This window comes from Adiantum capillus-veneris, chromosome 17 (assembly GCF_014529385.1).
Source record: "Adiantum capillus-veneris isolate H3 chromosome 17, ASM1452938v2, whole genome shotgun sequence".
NCBI classification, from domain to species: domain Eukaryota; kingdom Viridiplantae; phylum Streptophyta; class Polypodiopsida; order Polypodiales; family Pteridaceae; genus Adiantum; species Adiantum capillus-veneris.
In genome coordinates this window covers 149,714,617-149,737,461 of record NC_140947.1, presented here as the reverse complement: position 1 = coordinate 149,737,461, position 22,845 = coordinate 149,714,617, and the positions used below count along the sequence as shown (strand labels likewise).

The following is a 22,845-nucleotide window of genomic DNA, read 5'->3' as shown; positions in this document are numbered from 1 at the left end:
GGTCTACAAATCTCATCATTGGTTCTCCTCGTCCTACTCGATATACCTCTTCTGGCCTTCGGTAGTGGGAGGGTTCCTCTCCCAGAGGTGCCCCTAAGCCATAATTTCTGATGGTTCTTGCAAGAGGTGGTTCATCTCTTCCAACTCATTCTATGGGTTGTCTTCCAGGCTGTGCCGACTCTTGAGTTTTTGTCTTACTCTCGCCTTGATACTGTGAATAGAGTGGCGGTTCTTGTAAATCTCTTAGCCCTCGTGCGGCTGGATAACCATCTTTGTCTCGGTCTTGTTCTAATGTCGCACTTTGTCGAAGCCATGCCTACAATGATGGTTGGGTTGCTTGTTGATTCTGGTAGTTGAACGTCTGTTGCCGGTTAGAATGTAATGTTGCATCGTACTCTTCTGAAAATGGATTTGTTGACTTGCTAGGGGTATAGGTGGACCTTGGTACTTCTTCGGGGGCATATGTTAATGTTTTTGGAACTGTTGCCTTTTCTACCTCCTCAGGGAGAATTCATTTGTATTCTCGCCTGTACCTGTCAACAAAAATGATATCCTTCCCCATAGCAATTTCATAAGAGAATAAGTAAAGAACCTTGTCTTTGCTTAATTCATTTGGGTAGGGTTCTTTGCATAAAAAAATAAGAGACTACTCCCCGCTCTCATGCTTCTAAATTCCCACATTCTCATTATAGGCAGAGACCCTGGTTGTTTTTTATCATACATAAAAAGAGCTCCAGGTCGATCAATTTTTGGAGGCAGCTCTTGAGCCTTTGAGACAATTTTTCCTTTTGCCACATTATCTCCATATCTCTTGTAATCCTCAGGGTTACTAACTATTAGATAGTGGTTCCCCTTTTGGTCTCGGAATCTATCCCCATCATCATAGACTCAAATTATCTCCAGTCTCTGAGAATGTATTTCTTCTATGCAAATACACTTGCGTCCCCGATAGTCAGAATAAAGTAGGGCTCCCCTAGAGTTTGTTCCTTCTAAGAAGATTATAGTGAAGTTGGCATCATTCAAAGGGTTTTGGGAGGTACTTCCTCCTAGCATCGGTCCTTCACCGGAGAAACCTTCTGGCTGTTGACTACCCATCATGAAGAAGGACTTATCTGATGAAGTGTCAGTATCATTACCCTCCTCAATGATTGGTGCTAATGGATCTAGCCTTGCCTAAGTTACACTCTCCTTAGTGGACACTAAGCTACCCTAATCACCTGCCACTTTTTGGTCTCTAGGAATGCGTCTTCCTGGTCTTAAATTCATCAAACTTAGCAATGCAATTTATCACAAATTCAACCACTCACCTGGCAAGGGATCAGTTTCCGCACAACTTCTTGTCTTGCCGCTAAATATACCTGTACACAAGCGTTTAATTTCGGCAATCAAATCAAAGCATTTAACCACTAGAGGTGATCTTAGTAATGATTGGTATAACTGGAGGGTTAACCTCAACCACTACTATACTTTATACACTTCGGATGTTCTTGATTAGGTCTGCTAATCTGGAATTGTACTTCACTCGAATGTTTGTCAGTTTAGAAGGAAAGTCTCAATTTCGTCTTTGCTGAGTCAAAAGGTCATACAAGGTTCAATTTCACTTTTGAAAGAAGTTCTGGAACTCTTAAGTCAATTGGAACATCACTCTATGTCCACAGTCAGATTTTGACTTCAATAAGCCCCTGTAGACATCCTATGCGTAGCATGTCTTCCTGCTCTATTTTGGCTGAAATTTGCACTATAAGATTCCCCTTCATGTGCTGAGTCCACAGCTGCTCTCACTTTTTGATTTGGACACCTATAAGCTGGTCAACTGATCAGAAATATGTTCCAGCAACCTGATGTTGGTCTGACCAGTCAAATCAACTCCAATTTGGACCAAAATTGACTAGGAGACTTGCCTCAGGCTATACAACACCCTGCTATGCCTACAGTCAGGTTTTGACTTCAATATCATGCAGTAGACATCCTACACGTATCACGTCTAACTGCTCAAAATTGCTCCAAATGCAAACCACAGACTCCTCTTAAGGTGTTGATCACTCTGGTATGCTCACAATTGGATTTGGAGTGCTAAATCACTGTGAACACATACTACGTGTAGAATATCTAAATGATCTGTTTGACCCCAAACTTGAGCCACAACTTCTCCTTGATGTCAGCAACCCAATGCTATGCTTATATTTTAGTTTGGATTTCAAAAGACCCCAATTTTAGCTATCCTAGCCTTTTTTCAGTCAAAAAATGCTAAAGTCTGCTTAAAACCCAATTTTCTCTCCCCATTGAGATAAAACCTTTCTCATGCACTCAATAAATCATGTAGATCATGCTCATGAAGCCATCCTATGGTTTTGGTCTTAAAATAATGCCTTGGCACAATTTGGGTAGGATGTCTGGCAATTTCCTTTCTTTTGGCCTTATCCCGTCAAGATATGGTCAAACTTCCACTTTCCAGGTGAAAATAAGGTAAAACCTACCTTCTAAACACACTGGTCAACTCAGATTTTCAAAATTCTCACCAGAACAACCTATAGACATCCTACGCGTAGGATGTCTACTGGCTTAAAATTTAACTTCTTTCTAACAGAAGTACTCTCTATGCTCTGCAGCTCTCTCAAAAATACTCACAGAAACTTTTGAACTTTAATTCAGCTTCTAAACATTCTTTTCCGTCTTTTACAACTCTTTGATGAGCGTAACAGCAAATATAACATGCATGAAGTGCTCCAGATCATAAATCATGATGTCCTACTTACCCTACTCCTACTCATCATGCGAGATGGTGATTTTGGTGTCTCGGTTGCTTCCTGGCCTCTCCAGACTCTCTAGCTATCCTTTCACCGCCTCTACCACTTCAACTCCTACTCTCTACACCACAACTTAACTAATACCTAAAACTACCTAAGTCTACCTAAGTCGAAGGATCTAGGCAAGACACTCGCTCCCTAGACTCCTCCTAAGGCCTAGAGAGTTCCACACCCTTTGATCCTATCTAAATGTAAAACAAAACTCTGGCAAGTTAGAGAATCCCTATCCTCAAGGACTAGTCTCGGTCACCTACCTAGGCTTTTCGTCCTCGACAGCGACGCCAATGTTGGCGGATACGCCACGACGGACATCAGCACAGTGAGAACTCACCTAACAAGATTTGTCAGCTAAGGACGAAGCTCGACCCGCAGGTGCGTGGAAGCAAGCATATGGTGTCAACCTACGCTCGACCGACTATTGACTACTTCCTACGGAGGTCTCTACCCAATGTCTAAGCTACAGCCTTCAAGAGTACACAAGAGGAGATTTCCTACAACGCTTTCAAGAGCCAAATACCCATCAAACGTTCTCGAAACGCTACGAAACTTGAGGGAAATCCTATTAACACCAATAGGTCGTACGCCCTAAGGTCCATGAACCAAAATTCCAACCCTAAACACTCGGTGCAAAATCACGTAGGATGTCTGATCGAAATTTACAGGTCGATGTTTCTGAAAACTAAAGTGCCTAATGTGTAGCTCTACTCATTGCGAATGCGTGGATATGCTGAAATGCAGAAACGGATAACGTATGCTCACCGAATCACCAGATATAGCTCGTGGGTCGAGCTCGCAAAGCCGGGTTTTACACCTGCAATGTAGGTGTTGGCACATAGCTCTCTTCGGGGGCAACACTGTTGCACTTCTCCGCACTCGATTCCGACCACAAGTGCGCGCGTAGCATAAAGATAAAACTCTCACTCTCTCTTGTACAGAGTATGCTCAACTTATAAAAATGACAAAGCGTTTTTGCATTAAGGTCAAAAGTGGTATAAATACCTTACAATCTCAAACCCTAATGTTCCAATTTAACCATTTACTAAGTCTAAATGTCAAAAATGGGATACAATTTGGAAGCTTCTGCAAGCCCCAGTATTTACAAAGGTGAAATGACGGTTTCTTCTCAATTAAGGAATAATTACAAAGGAAATTAATATCCCACCGGGAAATCATCCTCCGTTGGGTGTGTCCACCCGCCGCTAACATTGAGGCTTACAAAAGTGTCTATATTTAGGCCATCACCATGCTTTCCAATCCAACTCAAACTCACAACTAGGTAGGCACCAAATGTCCATCTACTCCAGGGCTCTGCTGATTAGTAGCCTTTCAATCCCATCCAAGTTGTATGGGAGTACCATTTGGTTTGTTCTTTTCCACCAGTTACTACTATAATCTCACGGTTGGTCCAGATGTCGGTTGCCTTTGTTATTGGTCTTTCTAGCAGCTTCCCTCCAAAATGGGTTCGGAGAGATGCTTCTCACCTTAGCCCGCAAAGAGTGGTGGAGTATTCCCTCACCGTGGCGGTCCTTCCTGCCTTGGTCAAAAGACAAATTGTTGAGCTTGCTAAGCCTACGTTGTTCTTCAGTTATTTTGGCAGGGTGCCTACCAAAATAGAGCTCATCAATTGGCTTCAGAGCCCTAACATCCTCAACCAAGGAGGAGGAGTGTCCAATGTGCAATATCTGGAAAAAGGTTTCTTCTTAGTGCAGTTCAATGATGAGGTGTTGGTGGCTAAAGTCCTGCCCAAAAGCCTATTGTTCCTCTACCAATCACCGGTTTGCATGCTACCTTGGGATCCCTCATTTGAGTCCTCAAATGCTTTCCGGGATATGCGTCCGGTATGGGTTGAATTTGTGAACCTCCCATTGTGGCTGAGAAGCAACTTGAAAGACCTAGCAGCAGCCCTTGGTACTCCTCTATTCATACCATCAAGTAAAGTAGCAGGCATCGCTACCAATGAGGTTTGTATATGGTGGGATCTCAGGAAGGTCCAGCCCAAGAATCTAGTGGAAAATGTGGGGGATGGTCTTAAAGATATCCTTTGACCTTTGGTACTTTTTTTTGGTGCGTGATTCAAGTGCAAAAAATTTGGGCACTTTGCTAGGTCTTGTCCAGCTGTCGTGGCCATGGCCCCAAGCGTGAAAAGTGGGGAAAATGCTATACCCTCAACGATGGATACTGAATTACCAAATCCCCCACAGAATGGTACTGAGAAGTCTCGACAAAGTGTGCAACTTGATACAGATAAGGAAACCTCAAAAAATTCAAAGAATGTGCATTGACTACATGGCTTTCAATAAAATCATCATGAAGAACAAGTTTCCAATACCCAGGATTGATGATATACTGGACAGGCTTTAGGGTTCTACATGTTTCAGTAGAATTGACCTAAAAAGTTGCTTTCATCAGATCAGGATCGCTCCTGGAGATGTATACAAGACTGCGTTCAGGACGTCCTTTGGATTGTACGAGTATTTGGTGATACCTTTCGTTCTTACAGATGCTCCTACAACGTTGAATAGGATGATGAACATGATTTTTCAAGAGTATAGATCATTTGTGGACACCTTGTTTGACGACATCATCGTATTCTCCAAGAGTGAGACAGAGCACATACACCATCTGTTACGGGTTTTCAAGGCACTACGGCAACATCGATTGGTGGTTAATGTAAAGAAGAGCGAGTTTTTCTTACTAGAGATGTACTTTTTGGTTCACGTTGTCTCCGCAAAGGGTGTCAGAATGGACCGGGCCAAGGTTGAGACCATTCGAGATTGGCTAGATTTGAAGAGTGTTCACGAAGTTCGAAGCTTTTTGGGTTTGTGCTCTTACTATTGGCAGTCCATTAAAAAATTTGCAGAGATTGCTTCTTCTTTGCACGTTTTGACATAAAAAGGGATTCCTTTTATGTGGGGACCATGTGAGGTTGCAACCTTCAAGACTAAAAGAAAAGTTGACATTTGGTCCAGTGTTGTTTGAAGTTTATTGTGATGCCTCTAATTGAAGTCTGGGAGCGGTCTTAATGCAGGAGAGCCATGCTTCAGCTTATGAGAGTAGAATGTTTTCCAGACCAAAAAGGGTTGCACAGATTTATGAGAAAGAGCTTTTGGTAGTCATCCATGCTCTTACTCAATGGCGACAATTTTTACTCGGAGCCGATTTTACAGTGTTCATTGACTACCAAAGTTTGCAATATTTTTTGTCTCAGAAACAACTTTGAGACAAGCAGATGCGGTGGGCAAACATTTTGTCGCAATCTTATTTTCGGATCATCCACGTGCAATGACATAAAAGCGTGGTGGCAGATGCATTATCTCGCAAGCCATTGATTTTGGATATTAGGTCGATTCATCATCACAGCTTCGAGGACATGGTAGATCAATATGCCACAAATCCCGTTTTGACAGAGTGCCACTATCTATCTTTTTCAGGCCATCGCGGCATAGGCACCACCTTGAAAGGTGTGGAGCAGTTCTTATATTGGCCGAGGCTCAAAGGATGTGGATGAGTTTGTTCGCAGTTGTTGAGTATGCCAAAAGGTCAAGCTTGACAGGCATAAGGCACCATGTCTTCTGCAACATTTACCTGTACCTAGCTGACCATGGGAAAGTATAGCAATGGACTTCATTTTTAATCTTCCAAAGATGAGGAGGTAACTCTCCTCGTAAGCCTTCAGAGAAACAATCAGTTTGAGCTTGCAAATAGTCTCGTCGTTCCTTCTGAAGGTTGGACAAATTGTTATCAAACTCATGTAAGTAGATCAAGTAAACAAAGAGACTAGATTTCACTCATCTGGAAATGGCCGAAGCTGATACAAGTGGGATGGACTCACCCTTTAATTTTACATCAAGAATTATGGCATTATGTAAACGTCCTTGTGCCCTAAATACCCTTGAGAATGCAACCGAATTTTTCCTATGACAGGTGTAATGTGGCAACATCTCGCCCTCGTGCCGCTAGAACTGCCTCAATGGTGGGTGGTCCCATCTCCTCTGGCGTAATTTCAACTCGAGCCGCCAATTCAGTCAAGATGAATTTTGCCTTTGCTCCTCCATCGAAGGAGATGAGGGCTTCTTGATCTTGTACTTTGCCCCACGCTCTCCAAAGCTCTGTACTTTCGTCCATCTGTACTTTCATCCATTTGTTCAGGGTCGGTCTCCACTAAATCTGCCACCAATCATGCATTTGTTTTTCTCGCCCACCGCTTTGAAACTATCTGGCATGTCCTCTGTCTATTCTTTAGGTGCTTTTTTGGGACACCTGGCAAGTATATACCCATGTTCTTCACAACTGTAACATTTACCCTCTTTAAAGTATTGCCCCCTTGACAGTCGAGGGCCTGAAGATTTCTTATTATGTTGCTTTCCCTTCCTTTTGTTACCGCTGTTCGTTTCTTGTCCGGTCTAAACTATGACAGATGTGTCTCTAGGATACGTAAGAGTGCCCATGTGCATTGCAAAGCCTTGCTTGGCATGCACCATCAACTCTTGCATGGAGTCAAACTTCTGCGGCAAACAATAATCCCGTATTTCTTTAGGTAGATGACAGCAAAATCGCTCAATCTGATGCTTAAAGGTGATCTCAGAAGCCGGCAGGAAAGTGTCCCAAAATCTTTGACGGTAGGTATCCAATGTGTCCTCCTTGGTCATCCTCAAATGATTCCAAGCTGTGATCACATCGAGTTTGTATTCCTGGGTGAGCAATGAGGAAGTAAAAACTCGCTCGAATTGTAGCTGTTTCGTTGTTGCTTCCCTATGTAGAAGTAGGGTAGACTAGTAGGTTTGTACGTTCCCCTTAAGGTAAGATGCCGCCCTTCGGACCTTGGGATGCTCTTGAGTAGCGTCCCCCAGAGTAATGATTCCAAGCTGTGATCACATCGCGTTTGTATTCCTGGGTGAGCAATGAGGAAGTAAAAACTCGCTTGAATTGTAGCCGTTTCGTTGTTGCTCCCCTCTGTAGAAGTAGGGTAGACCAGTAGGTTTGTGCGTTCCCCTTAAGGTAAGATGCCGCCCTTCACACCTTGGAATGCTCTTGAGTAGCGTCCCCCAGAGTAGACTATCTCAAATTGTTGGATAAAAGCGAGGGCCTTGTGGATATCTTTAAAGCCAGAAAACATATTGAACTTTATTGCTTGCCCACCATCCTTGAAATCCTTGGGCTTCTTGCCCTTATCCTCAAGAAAAATTGTATTGGTTGTGTCTATATATGTACTTCCTCTTGGTTGAAAACATCTACTCATCAGAATCTGAACTTTCAAAGAAGGAAGAATCCTCGTCCGAATCGTCAAAATACTTATGAGTGGGATCGGGCTCTTCTTTTCTTTCCTCTTGCCTTTCCGATGTCTCTGAGTCTTTCTCCTCTTCATGCTCTTTCTATCCTCGTCATTAGAATCAGAGGAAGAAGAACTGTTCGAGCTGTAAGAAGAGGATAAGGATGAATTGGAAACTTTCTCAAATCTCACACGTTTCTTTGCCTTTCGAGCATTCTCAAAAGTAGATCTCCAACCAAAGTAGCGTGGAGAGTCTGCTACTCCACTCTATTTCTATGACTGCATCTTGAACATTATGAGTAGACTGACTCGATGTTCTATTGCTTCCTCGAACTCATCCTCTCAGTACACCTTCTGAGCTGGTGTTCCTAGTGTAGGCATCTTCTTCACAGGGAACAAATGGTGGTCTGCCATCGTGAATGCGTCTCATCAAGCGGGCACTTGATAAAAATTTTGCATACTGGGGATCCTTGGAATACTGAAGCATATGTTGAGCATAGGCATCGACCTGCTATTGACACTGCATCTCCATTCTTTTGTATACATTATGTGAAAACAAGCCATACTCTTCCAAATCTTCAGAAGATGGTCAATGTCCGTTTGAATTTCCATTATTCTCTCCTAAACCTGGGCAGTCAGGTACCACAATTTCCAACTGGCAGGATTCGTCGATTGAATGTGTGTGCTACAACTAAGGGGATCGGATACTTCTTAGTAGAAGAATTGTCTGATCTTTGATACCACTGTAATAGACTTTGACATTCCGAGTCGAAAGTCTAGTGCAACACATGAGAAAACTGAAAGAATTGAACAAAGTTGAAAGAGAGACAACACAGCACAGGACGATGAACCACGCCCAGAGAGACCGACCCCAAAGAGTGGCCGCCCTTCTCGATATTTCTTTATTATTATGCTTCACAAAGTACAATGTCCAAAGGTCCTCTTCTCTCAACAGAGCCCACAAAGCTAATCTCCAAGAGAGAGGCCCTGGCAATTCTTATAAATGGCCTAAAAGCAATACATGAAACGCATCAAATCCAAAAGCATGCGGCTCCAAAAGCTAGCGCTGCCAACAACCAACACGATTTACGAAAATCCGTTTGGCTACCACATCATCAATGTAAAACACAAAGGGTCCGTACAACTTGTCACGTCATTAGCGCAATTTGCGATGAGCGTCCATACAGCTACCATGTCAACATGTTTTTACGCAAGGCTTGATTGCATGTGAGTGGTCGTGCTTCATTTTAATGTCTAGTGTCCCTAGGCCCTCTCAGAGAGGGTCCCCATAAGTTGGTGACTTTAAAAATAGGCCACTCAGCAAGTCTTGTAAGTTTGGTAAAAAAATTCATCTACTTCTTTCACTAGGGTTTGGACCCCTCTCTATCCAAAGATCTATCCTTTAGGTCATGCCACATCATCACTTTGTGACAGTAATCCTCCCCATGGGCGTTTGTGGCTAGGTTAGAGACCCATTCCATTGAGCAAGGTAGAAGTATTGTAGTCCAAGAGGTTGCTAGAGCTTTCCATAAGAAGCCAGACATTGCTATGTTACACAACTTAAAAATAGACACAATTACAAACTCTGGCTCAATCTTTGCTTCATACAACAAGAGTCCCCCCCAACAATAGAATTGAAGCAAGGTGGGTTGTTGGATGTGAAGGTATAAGGCAATAGATGAGCTCTCCACTACCATTGATAAGTTCTCTTCCTATGCGCCCCCCCACACCCCCCCCCCCCCCCCCCCCCCCCCCAAAAAAAATAAAAACAAAGTAAAGAGTGTTCCACACACTTGGCTTTTATTGATGTATAAAATTTGATACATTGAATAATAAGGCTCTCAATGGCGCCTTTCTTGCAGGCGTTTACCATAGTATGTGCATGATAGAACAAGGGCCACAACATCAGTCCAAAGAGCCACTCCTAAGCATTCCTCGTGACCACCACGAGGGCCGCCTCCTCTTCAAGCATCTGTCAAGGCATGGTAATGTTTTATAGCAAGGAACACCAAGGGCCTTGACATTATATACAAAGATAAATATCCCAATCTCTCATTCATAACAAGCAAACAAGTCTAGCATCTATCAGATCAGCGCACACACAAGATATGAAGAATATTTGTGAGTCCTAATTGCTCAAGATTGTAAACACCTTCTCATGTAGATGGATAGAACCTTTCAGACAAAAGTGGAAAGTGGAGCATAGCTTTTGATCTTATGGACTGCAACAGATAAGCATTCACAATGGTATGGCATTGCACCAAGTAGATGCAGTGACTTGCTTCCCGATGGGTCCTTGGCCATGCGAAAAGGAAGCCAACATTAGTCTATAGACCATTGAATACGACACATTTGGTGCTGCCCTTTCAATGTCTGCGTTTATACATTCTATTTCTTCAAATATTTTTTTTGGGTGCTCTTTTACCATTGAAACTCTCAACTCCAAGGATTTGTTGTGACGGGATAATTGGTGAATGTGTTCTCTTCATCCCAAGCCGTTTCGAGTCAAACAGAAAGATACATGCCATTCTACTCTCAATAGGAAAATGTAGTGGCATCTCACATAACAGCCTCCAGACTAAAGCTGGATATGGATAGTGCATAATTTTGGTCTTTGTAAATCATCTGCAGCGGTCCCAGTTGAGTAAGACATGAATTCCACCAGTTGGATTCTGAGTGAGGCATTAAATTATGAGACGATTAAAGGGTGCTCACCTTAGCACATGCGACTACTAAAGAACCAAGATTACATATGGCATGCTGAAAAAAGATCAATGTTGACTCAAGCCAGCAACCTGGTGTGCATAATATTCTCAACAGGTAGACATTCAAACACAAATGTACTGCTTAGTTCTCTTGTGGAAATTGCATTGGCTGCATCTTTGCTACATCCTGAAATTTTTTGGTCACCCTCCTAGATGCATGCCTCCATGCAAGCAAAAAGACCTCTTGTGCAATCAAGTCTGCTGCGCTTGGTGTGGCTATTTTCAATGCATTCTTGCACATACTTGCCAAAATTGCCTTGTCACCTGGAGCATATAAGCAAACTATGTTACATGTGAAAACTCTCTCTCTCTCTCTCTCTCTCTCTCTCTCTCTCTCTCTCTCTCTCTCAGTAGAGCATGACCATGTATTGAAAGAGGAAAAATTTCACACCATGAGCCGGGATGTATGTGACATAAAAAATGTATGCACAAACAAGTTTTGGGCTGATGTATGTGGGGTAACAATGTGCTTTCTGATTCCTCCCTCATGTAAGCTATGGCTCAAACAAAGAATCTTGTTGAGAATGTGGATGTGGAGGAGTTGGAAGGAAAGGAAACTACGTTCCAAGAACATCATTATTCGTGGATTTCGCGAAGAGACGTTAGAGACACCTCCTCCTCTTGCCATTGTTATCAAATATTTCTTCAAAACCCACTCTCGCATGTCAAAAGTTATGGTTTACGAAGCACATAGAGTAGTAGGTAAGAAAGGAGCTCCTCACTTGGGAGAACGGTCAATTGTATGCACCATGCCAGATGAGACCAGACGAAAGATTATCCTTAATAATAGTTGAATCTATTTGAGGGATACAAAATGTTTTGTATATGAAGATCGCACTATTAAGCAACAAAATATGTGTTGCAAGGCATATAAAGAGAGGACTAAGAAAAACAAGGAGATCTCTCATTAAGAAAATGTGCCCAAGGAGGAGCCAAGTCCCTCAAGCAAATAGGAATGTGCAACCTGTGAGGCCGAGTTACAATTGAAAGTAGGCTTTTGGAATTGCAATGGATACCCATGGAATGCGGAGATTGGCATAGATGAACTAACAAACAAAGCCGATGTTGTACTTCTTGTTAAAACTTGGGAGCATGATACACAAAGGATTGACGGGTTGGTGGATTACAATGTACATTCATTCATGTGGTCAAAGAATCTCAAGCAACAAAGAGAGCAAGGACGGTAGCATATACAGTTAAGAAAGAATTGGAAGATTTTGTATCAATTGTGAAAGATGCACAAACGTTATGTATGGCTAAAAATTACGACACCAAAAAGAGCACCCATTTTTGTAGCCGGTTGTTACATCCCTCATCATGATTCCCCTTTGTATGTTTGCATGGATAGAGATCAGCCTTTATTCAGAGCAGAACAATGTTCATTTTAAAGGCAAAGGTGATGCTATTGTTTGTGGGGATATGAATGCTCACACAAAAACATTGCAACATGATACTCAACAATTCGATCTGCCATATATTTCAAGGGAGTTGGAGGAAGTTCACTCGTATGATCGTACTTCAAAGGATGAGAAAGAGCCAGATCACTATGGCAAGTTACTTTTACACATGTGCAATAGCACGGGTATACTCATTGTCAATGGTGTATCTTTGTAGAGTGGAACCGATGGATTTACATTTAAAAAACATAATGGGGATAGTGTGATTGACTACATGCTACTCTCCGAAGCCATCATGTATCACATAAAGAGTTTTAGGCTTGGCCAATGGACCCTGGAATCAGACCATCGGACCTTATGTATTGACCTTGCATGTGGAGAAGCAACCAAGGATAATAATCTCAGCCAAAGGGAAGAGAAGTTATCACTTTGTATGGATTTCAAACGGGTACCAATGTATACTAAAATGGTTGAGCAAAAGTTATGGATGACAAAGCTTGAATATGACACACCATTGTAAACTAAATGGAAAGCTTTCAGGAAAGTTATTTTCTCTTGTGCCGAAGAATGCTTTGCCATAAAGCATGTCCATGGTATCAACAAAGATAGATCACGCAAAAGATGGTTTGATAAAGAATGTCATGATGCTCGAAAGTCCTTCATAAAGCTTGATGCAACTTTGAACAAAGACAAGTATCAAAGTCACTTGCATACATACAAGGCATTAATTCAAGAGAAGAGAAGATGGGAAGTAAAGCATTAATTTTTTCAAGTTCAAGAAAAGGCATGTGCATGTGAAAGATTTTGGAGAAACTTGAGGGGCAAGCGGGTTGAGAGTTCTAGTAACTTGAGTCTTGTGGATATGTACACGCATTGTAGGCAACTATGTGAGCAACCAAATGCTGAAAAAATGTCATTTTATGGTTCACTCCCATGTATGCCCTCTTTTTTTACTATTGAGAATGTGTGCAGTGGACTCGAAAAGTTGGCCACTCGCAAAGCGAGAGATCTTCAAGGTATCAAGCCGGAAATGATTAAATGAACGGGAGATTTTACGCATGAGTGGATGTGTGATATGTTCAACCTTGCACTTCGTGTCACAAATTGCTGACGTACCAAGCCATTGAAGAGCGGAGCCGGCTTGCAGATCCTAGCCGAGGGGCCTAAACCCTAAAAAGCAGAAGAAGAAGACCCCATCCGATGGGGCCCACTTGACCTAAGGATATTAAAATGAAGCAGGACCAACATACACACACACATGCTCAATTTGCGTAAACTATTGATCGTGGCAATTGTACGGACGCTCGCAAAACGCGTTGCAGTGCCACGTGGCAGCCTGTACGGATTTTCGTGTTTTACGCTGCTAGAGTTTAGTGCTTTTCATGTAACTACTTTTCATACACCAAGGGCCTTTCAATATGTGCAGAGGGCTCAATCTCTAGTACTCTTCCGGGTGAAGGTGCGGAGCGCGAGTATCGGCATTGTACAGAGTTCAAGTAATATAAATAAATATTGAAAGGGACGTTAAGGTTTGGTGTAACTGACTTGGATACTTCAAGTCGAAAATTCTACCACGAAGCACAAATAAACACTTCAAAAAAGTTCACAGTTCACAATTGATTCGACACTGGCCCGGTGGAGTTCCCTGCCTAGAGATATTGACCCCAAAGACTGGCGCCCCTTCCGGTATTTCTTTTTGTATTAATCTGTGTTCAAAGTACAAGAGTGCGGGCAGGCGCTCACACTCAGACTCTGCTTCCAGATGCTCTGAGTTATGAGTGGCCTACCCACTTATTTAAAGAGTACAGGGGATGCCAAAAGCAGAGCCCAAAAGCTGTAAATCAAAAGCTCTTCATAAATAAAGCAGAAGAGGTCTTCTCTCACAAGCCATCTGAGTACCACACACTACTAGAGTGCTCAGCTTTTGGTCACATCCGAACTTGCTTCCCTCACATTTTTAGCCACAACTTAGACCTACACACTTTCCTCTCCCAGCCACAGTGTGGGCTCTCCATTGCGACTCTCATCACCACAATTTTGAAGCAACACTTATCAGCCACACACATACTACATCACATGTAACTTTGGTCCCATAGGTCATATTTGACCTCTGAGGACGATAATAAAATCTCTCTCTCTCTCTCTCTCTCTCTCTCTCTCTCTCTCTCTCTCTCTCTCTCTCTCTCTCTCTCTCAAATCTGCTATTAACATAAAATATTGCTTGGTTTTTCATATAAATTCTCTTAGATCTCCAAACATATATATTCTTTTGTGATCCAAGATGGAGAAAATTCACCTCATACTATGTCATAGACACCGCAAGAGGAACATCGTCTCTATCACATGTACATTAAGGTAAGTCTATGATCCCCAAGAGCCCTAATGGGTTTAGGAGATCCAAGTGGTATGTTTGCTCAAGAACGTGAAGTCTAAAGAGGTGGATCATGTGGTGAATCCTTGCGTCTGTAAACCTGTCGGTATGCCTCTGCCAATTTCGCTTCTCTCCTCCTGGCTCTCTCAACCTAGGCCCTCTGTCCTCCTAGATCCTAATGAAACCTTGGGAGCTCCCACACAACAGATATGCACGGCTAGCGCTTGAGTCATCGTCGCGACACTTGGCAAGAGAGGGTGATCCTTCATGTTGGTTTGCACATATATCACTTCACATATATCACTTGGTTTGAGCTACATGGATTTAGTATTGACAGGCTGCCTCCTTTTCAACATGCCTTAGATGCACCATCCCTCACACCTTAGATGCACCATCCCTCACACTCACACATTCAGAGAGACTTGCAGGATTATCACACACGATCTCATTCAGCTTGATACTAGGAGCCCGGAGGACTTGGCTGTCTCTTTCACATGAGTTGGGGACAAACATGTCTTTTTATCAAGACCATCGTCTATGCACAACAAATGATGGGTTTATCTCACGTCCGAGGTATATGGACACCCACCTATCTCATGGCCTTAGATGTGTTATTGGTCAACTACGCACCTCATCTCACCAGTTGGAGATAGAGATTAGCTGATCCAGAGGTATACCCCCATAGGAGAGATTATGCCAAGTTTGCCAAAGAGATCCATGAGAGAATTTATGGGATGATCACCATTGTATACTTTCTCCATTGTACACCTCATTAGCCCTCATGTGATTGTATCCCTCCCTCCCCATAGTTTTGAGATGATGCATTATCTACTGATGATGAGGATGTAGGGTAGGCTTACATAAATACATACCCACTCTAGGTACCCCCTCATTCATAGGTCATTTTGGCCTTTCGAAGACGTTAACGTTTCATTTCATGATGTAACCTTTTGGTCTCATAGGTCATTTTGGCCTTCGAAGACCCTTCTCTCTCTCTCTCTCTCTCTCTCTCTCTCTCTCTCTCTCTCTCTCTCTCTCTCTCTCTCTCTCTCTCTCTCTCTCTCTCTCTCTCAGCTGGATCACGTCCTGACGAATGAGTCTAATAATCTCCACCCATGTAAGAGACATCGAGGGTGCCTGAAGAGAGTACTCGAAAGGGGGCAGCCTGTCACCATGCGTCTGAAACCATGATGTCATCTCTACATACCAGCATGAAGTGTCCTCCTGAAGAGCTAACTGTCTAAAAGACTCAAGGGCCAGTCTAGCATATCTGTCTCTAGTAGTATCCCACATGTTGTGCACAAAGGAGACTTATCTGGTAAGCGCCTCAATCTCCATAGAAGGGGCAGCTAGCTCTTCTCCAATGATAGCGTGGGGTACGGAGGCCTTGGCTCTGATCAATCGAGAGATCATAGATACCAAGGGCCTCTCCATACGTCTCCAACTATCCTGACCTATAGAAGGTCCCCATGACTACACCCCATACAACATAGTTGAGGCTACTACAGTATCAAAGAGCCATAACTTTTTCCGAGGTTCCTGGAACTGAACCTGCGAACACATCCTCTCCAAGCCTCCCAAGACCGCAAAAGCTCTAGTCAGTCTAGTCTTTGCTGCTCTCCCCAAAGAAAACATCAGCCCAATGAAGACAACCCCAAGGTAAGTGTAAGCATCTGTATACTCTACAATCTCTTGACCATATGTGAAAGTCGGTGCTAATCTCCTGATCCACTGTGGTGTGGTGTTAAACACCATAACCTTGGTTTTACGAAGGTTTACAAACAATCCACTATCCTCTGCAAATTTGTGTAATGCATCCTATTGTCGCTGCATACCCTCTGGTGAGTCAGAGATCAACACCGACTTTCACATGGATAGAGCCGCCACAGGAGTTGGGCACGAAGATGGATTTCTATAGAAAGCATCTTCTCCACCTCACAGGAGATGGGTTTGTGATTCGACCCAACTACATGGACACACATATGTCTCATGGTTTACGGTGTGCCATTGGTCAGATACGCACATCCTCACATCAGCTGGAGATTGAGACTGATAGATTTAAAGGATACCAGCAGACAGCAGGATATGCCACTTATGCCAGTTAGAGCCACAGACAGAGCTACATTACATATGTCATTGCACAGTGTACTATGAGATACGGGGCCGTTTCCACTGCTTATTCAGAGAGGATTTCGGTCCTTTCTCTAGGGTCATGAGTTATGAGGATCAGAGATGTCTTGGGCTATATCTACTTGAGTTACAAACATATGGAGACACTTTACTACAGAGAGATAGAGAGACAGTCCTAGAGACAGATTACAGGTTACTTTTCACTAGATATGGGACAGCCAGAGGAGCAGTCATCATTGCAGAGCTCGGCCCACACTCATTCGACCACTACCGGCACTCTCATTGACCGAGCACTGGAGCTACGGAGATCTAGACGGCCACAATTGAGGAGAGGGGCTACACAGCATCGGCAAGACTATAGCAGAGGATTCGAGCCATACTCTCGATATCCAGAGTGTTGATGAGGATGGATTCTAGTAGTAGTATCTAGTTTTTTTGTACCCAGACATGGTATTAGATTCACCATTTTGTAACAGATTGGTCTCATAGGTCATTTTGGCCTTTTGAAGACGTTAATATAACATTTCATTTCATCTCTCTCTCTCTCTCTCTCTCTCTCTCTCTCTCTCTCTCTCTCTCTCTCTATCTAAAAACGCAGCCGTTTTTTGACCTAGTAGACAGCAGTCCACTCTTTTGATCATAACTTCTTCATCCGAACTCTGATTTGGGTGATCTATAGCCTCAATCGAAGAGCACGAAGTCCTCTACGCATTGATGTAAAGACAGAAATTTTCAGAGTTATGGAAGGCGTTTCTGTAGCATCATTTCCGAAGTGAACAGGTTCAACAAAATTGATTCTCATCTCCTATTTTACATACAATGTCTTCCGGCACTCGCAAGGGTTCTTCTTCTTCAACAAGGTCCACAACCATTGTGGAAAATAATCCAAAATCTCCTAAGTGTGGAGATAGCAACACAACCACCCAACCAACAACATCGGAAACCATGATCATGGCGTACTTGGTATCATTGCAAGAGACCGTAAACAAACAAGGCGAACACTTACGAGCACTTGCAATGGAGAATGGCACACTAAGGGTACTTGTGGTTGAGAATGAGAATCTCAAGAGGACACTTGAGATGCAAACAACACGTTTGATGCAACTTGAAGAGGAAGTCAAGGAATGTAAACGCTCTCTTGTGGACTTGAATGCTTTGAAGGAGCGGATGAGCAAAGTAGAGCATGACCATGTATTGAAAGAGGAGAAATTTGACACTATGAGCCGGGATGTATGCGACATGAAAAATGTATGCACAAACAAGTCTTGGGCTGATGTATGTGGTAGCAATGTGGTTTCTAATTCCTCACTCATGCAAGCTATGGTTCAAACAAAGAATGTTGAGAATGTGGATGTGGAGGAGTTGAAGGAACGGGAGCGACGTTCCAAGAACATTGTTATTCGTGGAATTCCCGAAGAGAAGTTAGAGACACCTCCTTCTCTTGCCATTGTTATTGAAGATTTCTTCAAAACCCACTTTGGCATGTCCGGAGTTATGGTCTATGGAGCACATAGAGTGGGGAAGCAAGGAGCTCCTCGCTCGAGAGAACGGCCAATTGTATGCACCATGCCGGATGAGACCAAGTGAAAGATTATCCTTGATAATAGTTGGATCTATTTGAAGGATACAAAATGTTTTGTATATGAAGATCGCACTATTAAGCAACAAAATATGCGTCGCAAGGCATATGAGGAAAAGAATAATAAAAACAAGGAGATCTCTCATGAAGAAAATGTGCCCAAGGAGGAGGCAAGTCTCTCAAGCAAATAGGGATGCGTGACCTATGAGACCGAGTTACAATTGAAAATATGCTTTTGGAATTGTAATGGATACCCATGGAATGCGGGGGTTGGCATTGATGAACTAACAATCAAAGCCGATGTTGTACTTCTTGTTGAAACTTGGGAGCATGATACACAAAGGATTAACGGCTTGGAGGATTACAATGTACATTCATTGATGTGGTCAAAGAATCTCAAGCAACGAAGAGGACAAGGAGGGTTAGCATGTATGGTTAAGAAAGGATTGGAAGATTTTGTATCAATTGTGAAAGATGACAAGTACAAACGTTATGTATGGCTGAAAATTATGACACCAAAAAGAGCACCCGTTTTTGTAGCCGGTTGCTACATTCCTCATCATGATTCTCCTTTTTATGCTTGCATGGATAGAGATCAACCATTTTCTGATTTGGAAGAGGACATTGCTTATTTCAAAGGTGAAGGTGATGTTATTGTATTTGGGGATATGAATGCTCGCACAAAAACATTGCAACATGATACTCAACAATTTGATATGCCATACATTTCAAGGGAGTTGGAGGAAGTTCACTTGTATGATCGTACTTCAATGGATGAGAAAGAGCCGGATCACTATGGAAAGTTACTTTTACACATGTGTAATAGCACGGGTATGCTCATTGCCAATGGTGTATCTTTGTGGAGTGGAACCAATGGATTTACATGTAGGAGACATAATAGGGATAGTGTGATTGACTATATGATACTCTCTGAAGCCATCATGTATCGCATAAAGAGTTTTATGTTTGGTCAATGGATCCCGGAATCCGACCATCGCACCTTATGTATTGACCTTTCATGTGGAGAAGCAACTAAGCATGATAATCTCAGCCAAAGGAAAGAGAAGTTATCACTATGTATGGATTTCAAACGGGCACCAATGTACATTGAAATGGTTGAGCAAAAATTATGGATGACAAAGCTTCAATGTGATGCACCATTGGAAACTAAATGGGAAGCTTTCAAGAAAGCTATTTATTCTTGTGCGGAAGAATGCTTTGCCATAAAGCATCTCCATGGTATCAACAAAGATAGATCACGCAAAAGGTGGTTTGATAAAGAATGTCAAGATGCTCGAAAGTCCTTGATAAATCTTGATGCAACTATGGACAAAGACAACTATCAAAGTCATTTGCATACATACAAGGCATTGATTCAAAAGAAGAGAAGAAGATAGGAAGTAAAGGAACAAGAATTTCAAGTCCAAGAAAAGGCACATGCATGTGGAAGATTTTGGAAAAACTTGAGAGGCAAGCGGGTTGAGAATTTTGGTAACTTGAGTCTAGTGGATATGTACACACATTGTAAGCAATTATATGAGCAAGCAAATACTGAAAAAATGCCATTTTATGGTTCACTCCCATGTATGCCGTCTTTTTTTACTATTGAGGATGTATGCGGTGGGCTTGAAAAGTTGGCCACTCGCAAAGCGGGAGATCTTTAAGGTATCAAGCCGGAGATGATCAAATGGACAAGAGATTTTACCCATGAGTGGATGTGTGATATTGTCAACCTTGCACTTCAACATGGTATGCCTTATGATTGGAGTACTAATTGGGTTAAGCCTTTGCATAAAGGAGGGGATGTAAAGAATGTAAGCAACTACCGGACTATAATGATTGGGTCTCTTATGGCAAAGTTGTTTGGGTGCATAATGGAGATGAAATTGAGTGATTGGGCTGAAGAGAATGACAAGCGTGCAAAGGGACAAGCGGGTTTTCGTCGATGCCATAGCACCATTGATCATCTTGTCACTCTTCGTGTTCTCATGGAGGAAAGTCGGTTGAAAGGCAAGCGATTGTATTGTTGTTTTGTGGACTTTAAGAAAGCCTTTGATATGATTCCACGTAACAATTTGTGGAGAAGGATGAAAGAACTCCAAGTGCCAAGTGAGTTTATGCTTGCGGTTTCTCGAATCTATGAGAAGGTGATTTGTCAATTGCGCATGGGAAGAGAAATTTCAAAAAAAATTGTAAGCACTATTGGGGTTAAACAAGGATGTCCATTGTCACCAACTCTCTTTGGTCTATGCATCGATCAATTGGAACAAATGGTACTTGACTTTATGCAAGAAGAAGGCATTGAAGAGGTCACTGTTTGCAATGCGGTAATCATGCTTTTGTTGTATGCGGATGATGTAGTGCTTCTAGCACACACTTTAGAAGATGCACAAAAGCTTATGGTTGTCCTTGAGAACTTTTGCTTGCATAGTGGGCTGATTGTAAATGAATCCAAAACAAAGGTTATGCTAGTGAAAACCAACCATAAGGAGAAGCCATGCATTGTGTACAACAACGAGACACTTGAAGTTGTTGAGAGCTTTAAGTACCTTGGCCTTGAGGTTCCATCCAATCACAAGTGGCATGAATGTGCTATGCGTCGTTTGGAAGCGGGAAAGAGAGCATATTATGCATTTGAGAACATGTATAATGCGGGAAACATCAAGTGTTGGGTTCTCAAGAAGTATCTTTTTGATGCATTGGTGACACCGGTTCTTCTTTATGGAGTTGAAGTGTGGGGCAGGAGCATCTCAAAGTCTACTTGGAAAGAGTTTGAGAATGTCCAAAAGCGTTTTCTTACAAACTTTCTCCAAGTTAAGACACAAACACCATATATGCTCCTACTTCTTGAGTCGGGATCTCTTCCAATTGAGGTTATGGGCATGGAAAGGGTTGCGGAGTACATGATAAAGATGCGTCAAAACCCCTCACATCGACTTCCTACAATTGCATGGGAAGCAAGCAAAAAAGTTCAAAAGACGCATAAAAGCAAGATCTTGAGCACGGGATGGATGCAAGACATAAAGAAGTGGTTTGGGAGATGGGATGCATTACACTTGCTACATGATGCTTCAATTGACTCTCAAGTGAATGAAGCTTTTCTACAATGCCAATGTATTACGGCTTGGGAGAAATCCGGTGGGTCACGCTTCATACATTACACCACCTATATTGCCCCCAACTACAAAACCATGTTCTTCGCTGAGAGAGGAAACCGTACTCACACTTACATGCTTGAGCCTATTCCCTTGTCCGCGATACGCACTATCGCAACAATTCGGCTTAGCTCCCATTTCCTTCGATGCGAGACAGGGCGTTGGGGCAATGGAGAAGAGTCAAATCGATTGTGCACATTATGCTCACTGCAAGTTCGAGAGTCTGAGTACCACACACTACTAGAGTGCTCAGCTTTTGATCACATCCGAACTTGCTTCTCTCACATTTTCAGCCATAACTTAGACCTACACACTTTCCTCTCCCAGCCAAAGTGTGGGCTCTCCATTGCGACTCTCATCACTACAATTTTGGAGCATCGAGAGTCACTCATCAGCCATACACATACTACATCACATGTAACTTTGGTCCCATAGGTCATATTTGACCTCCGAGGACGATAATAAAATCTCTCTCTCTCTCTCTCTCTCTCTCTCTCTCTCTCTCTCTCTCTCTCTCTCTTCTTCACCACGAAGATGTGGCAGGAACTTACTCGTTTGGGCACTCTTCCAGTTTCAGGGTTCTAAAATTGAATGCCAAAGAGCATCAGACTATATGCATGAATTGATGAAGTCAACAGTACATACCAGCCATAAGCTACTCAGAATAGGCTAGATTCCTTAATCTAAGCAAACCGAAAACAAATAAGAAGCCATACCTAACAATCCATTGATAACAAATAAGAAGCCATACCTAACAATTCATTGATAGCCCCTTCAAGTTTTTCTGGGGTTAAACCAACATCATCAAGAATTCTTGCAGCACCAGCTCTTTCAAGCACTGCAGCATTGTTCCTTTGATGATTATCAGCGACATATTGAAGTGGAATCTGGCCAAGCAATTTTATGATTAAATCTGGTAGTCATGAAGAGGTAATTGTTGAAAAAACAAAAGTAAATCTGTTTGATATCCTTATGCATTGCAATAGCTTGTTCGTCATATAAGTAACAATCCATCGTTAGTTAGAAAAACAGCGAGGGCTGAATTAGCAACTCACAACTGATGCATTTTGTGCTCCTACCTTTAAAACTTCAGGCCCTTGGTCAACCCAAAGAACTGAACTCTTAGCTTTAACTCATCATTGGCTTTCTTAGTCAAACCCATTTTCCCTTCAAAATCAACTCATTTAACGCACCAGTATTGATGGCTTCCCCAAATTGAGCAGCTCACTGCATGTAATGGCCCCAGAGCAAGCAACCACTAGATCTGCAGCTGAGTATGCTAAGTTCATATCAAGTAAAAACCTGCAAACAAATAAACCTACTGAGGAAATATCACTGCTAGTTCAAGTATTAAGCTAAGCAAGCAAACATA

General features: G+C 42.5%; 1 protein-coding gene across 2 annotated transcripts in view; it reads right to left on the bottom strand.

Moving 5' to 3' along the window:
* Positions 1–10,755: 10,755 nt before the first annotated feature.
* The window catches only part of LOC147438315 (UDP-Glycosyltransferase superfamily protein), a 39,536-nt gene continuing 27,446 nt past the window's right edge, over positions 10,756–22,845 (bottom strand). For both annotated transcript variants that reach the window (XM_086487600.1, XM_086487601.1), the window contains 3 exons: positions 22,667–22,775; positions 22,225–22,360; positions 10,756–11,105 (listed from right to left, as the gene is read on the bottom strand). In XM_086487600.1, the coding sequence (XP_086343726.1) occupies positions 10,924–11,105; positions 22,225–22,360; positions 22,667–22,775 (427 nt within the window). In that variant the 3' untranslated portion in view covers positions 10,756–10,923. The remainder of the gene's footprint in view (positions 11,106–22,224; positions 22,361–22,666; positions 22,776–22,845) is intronic.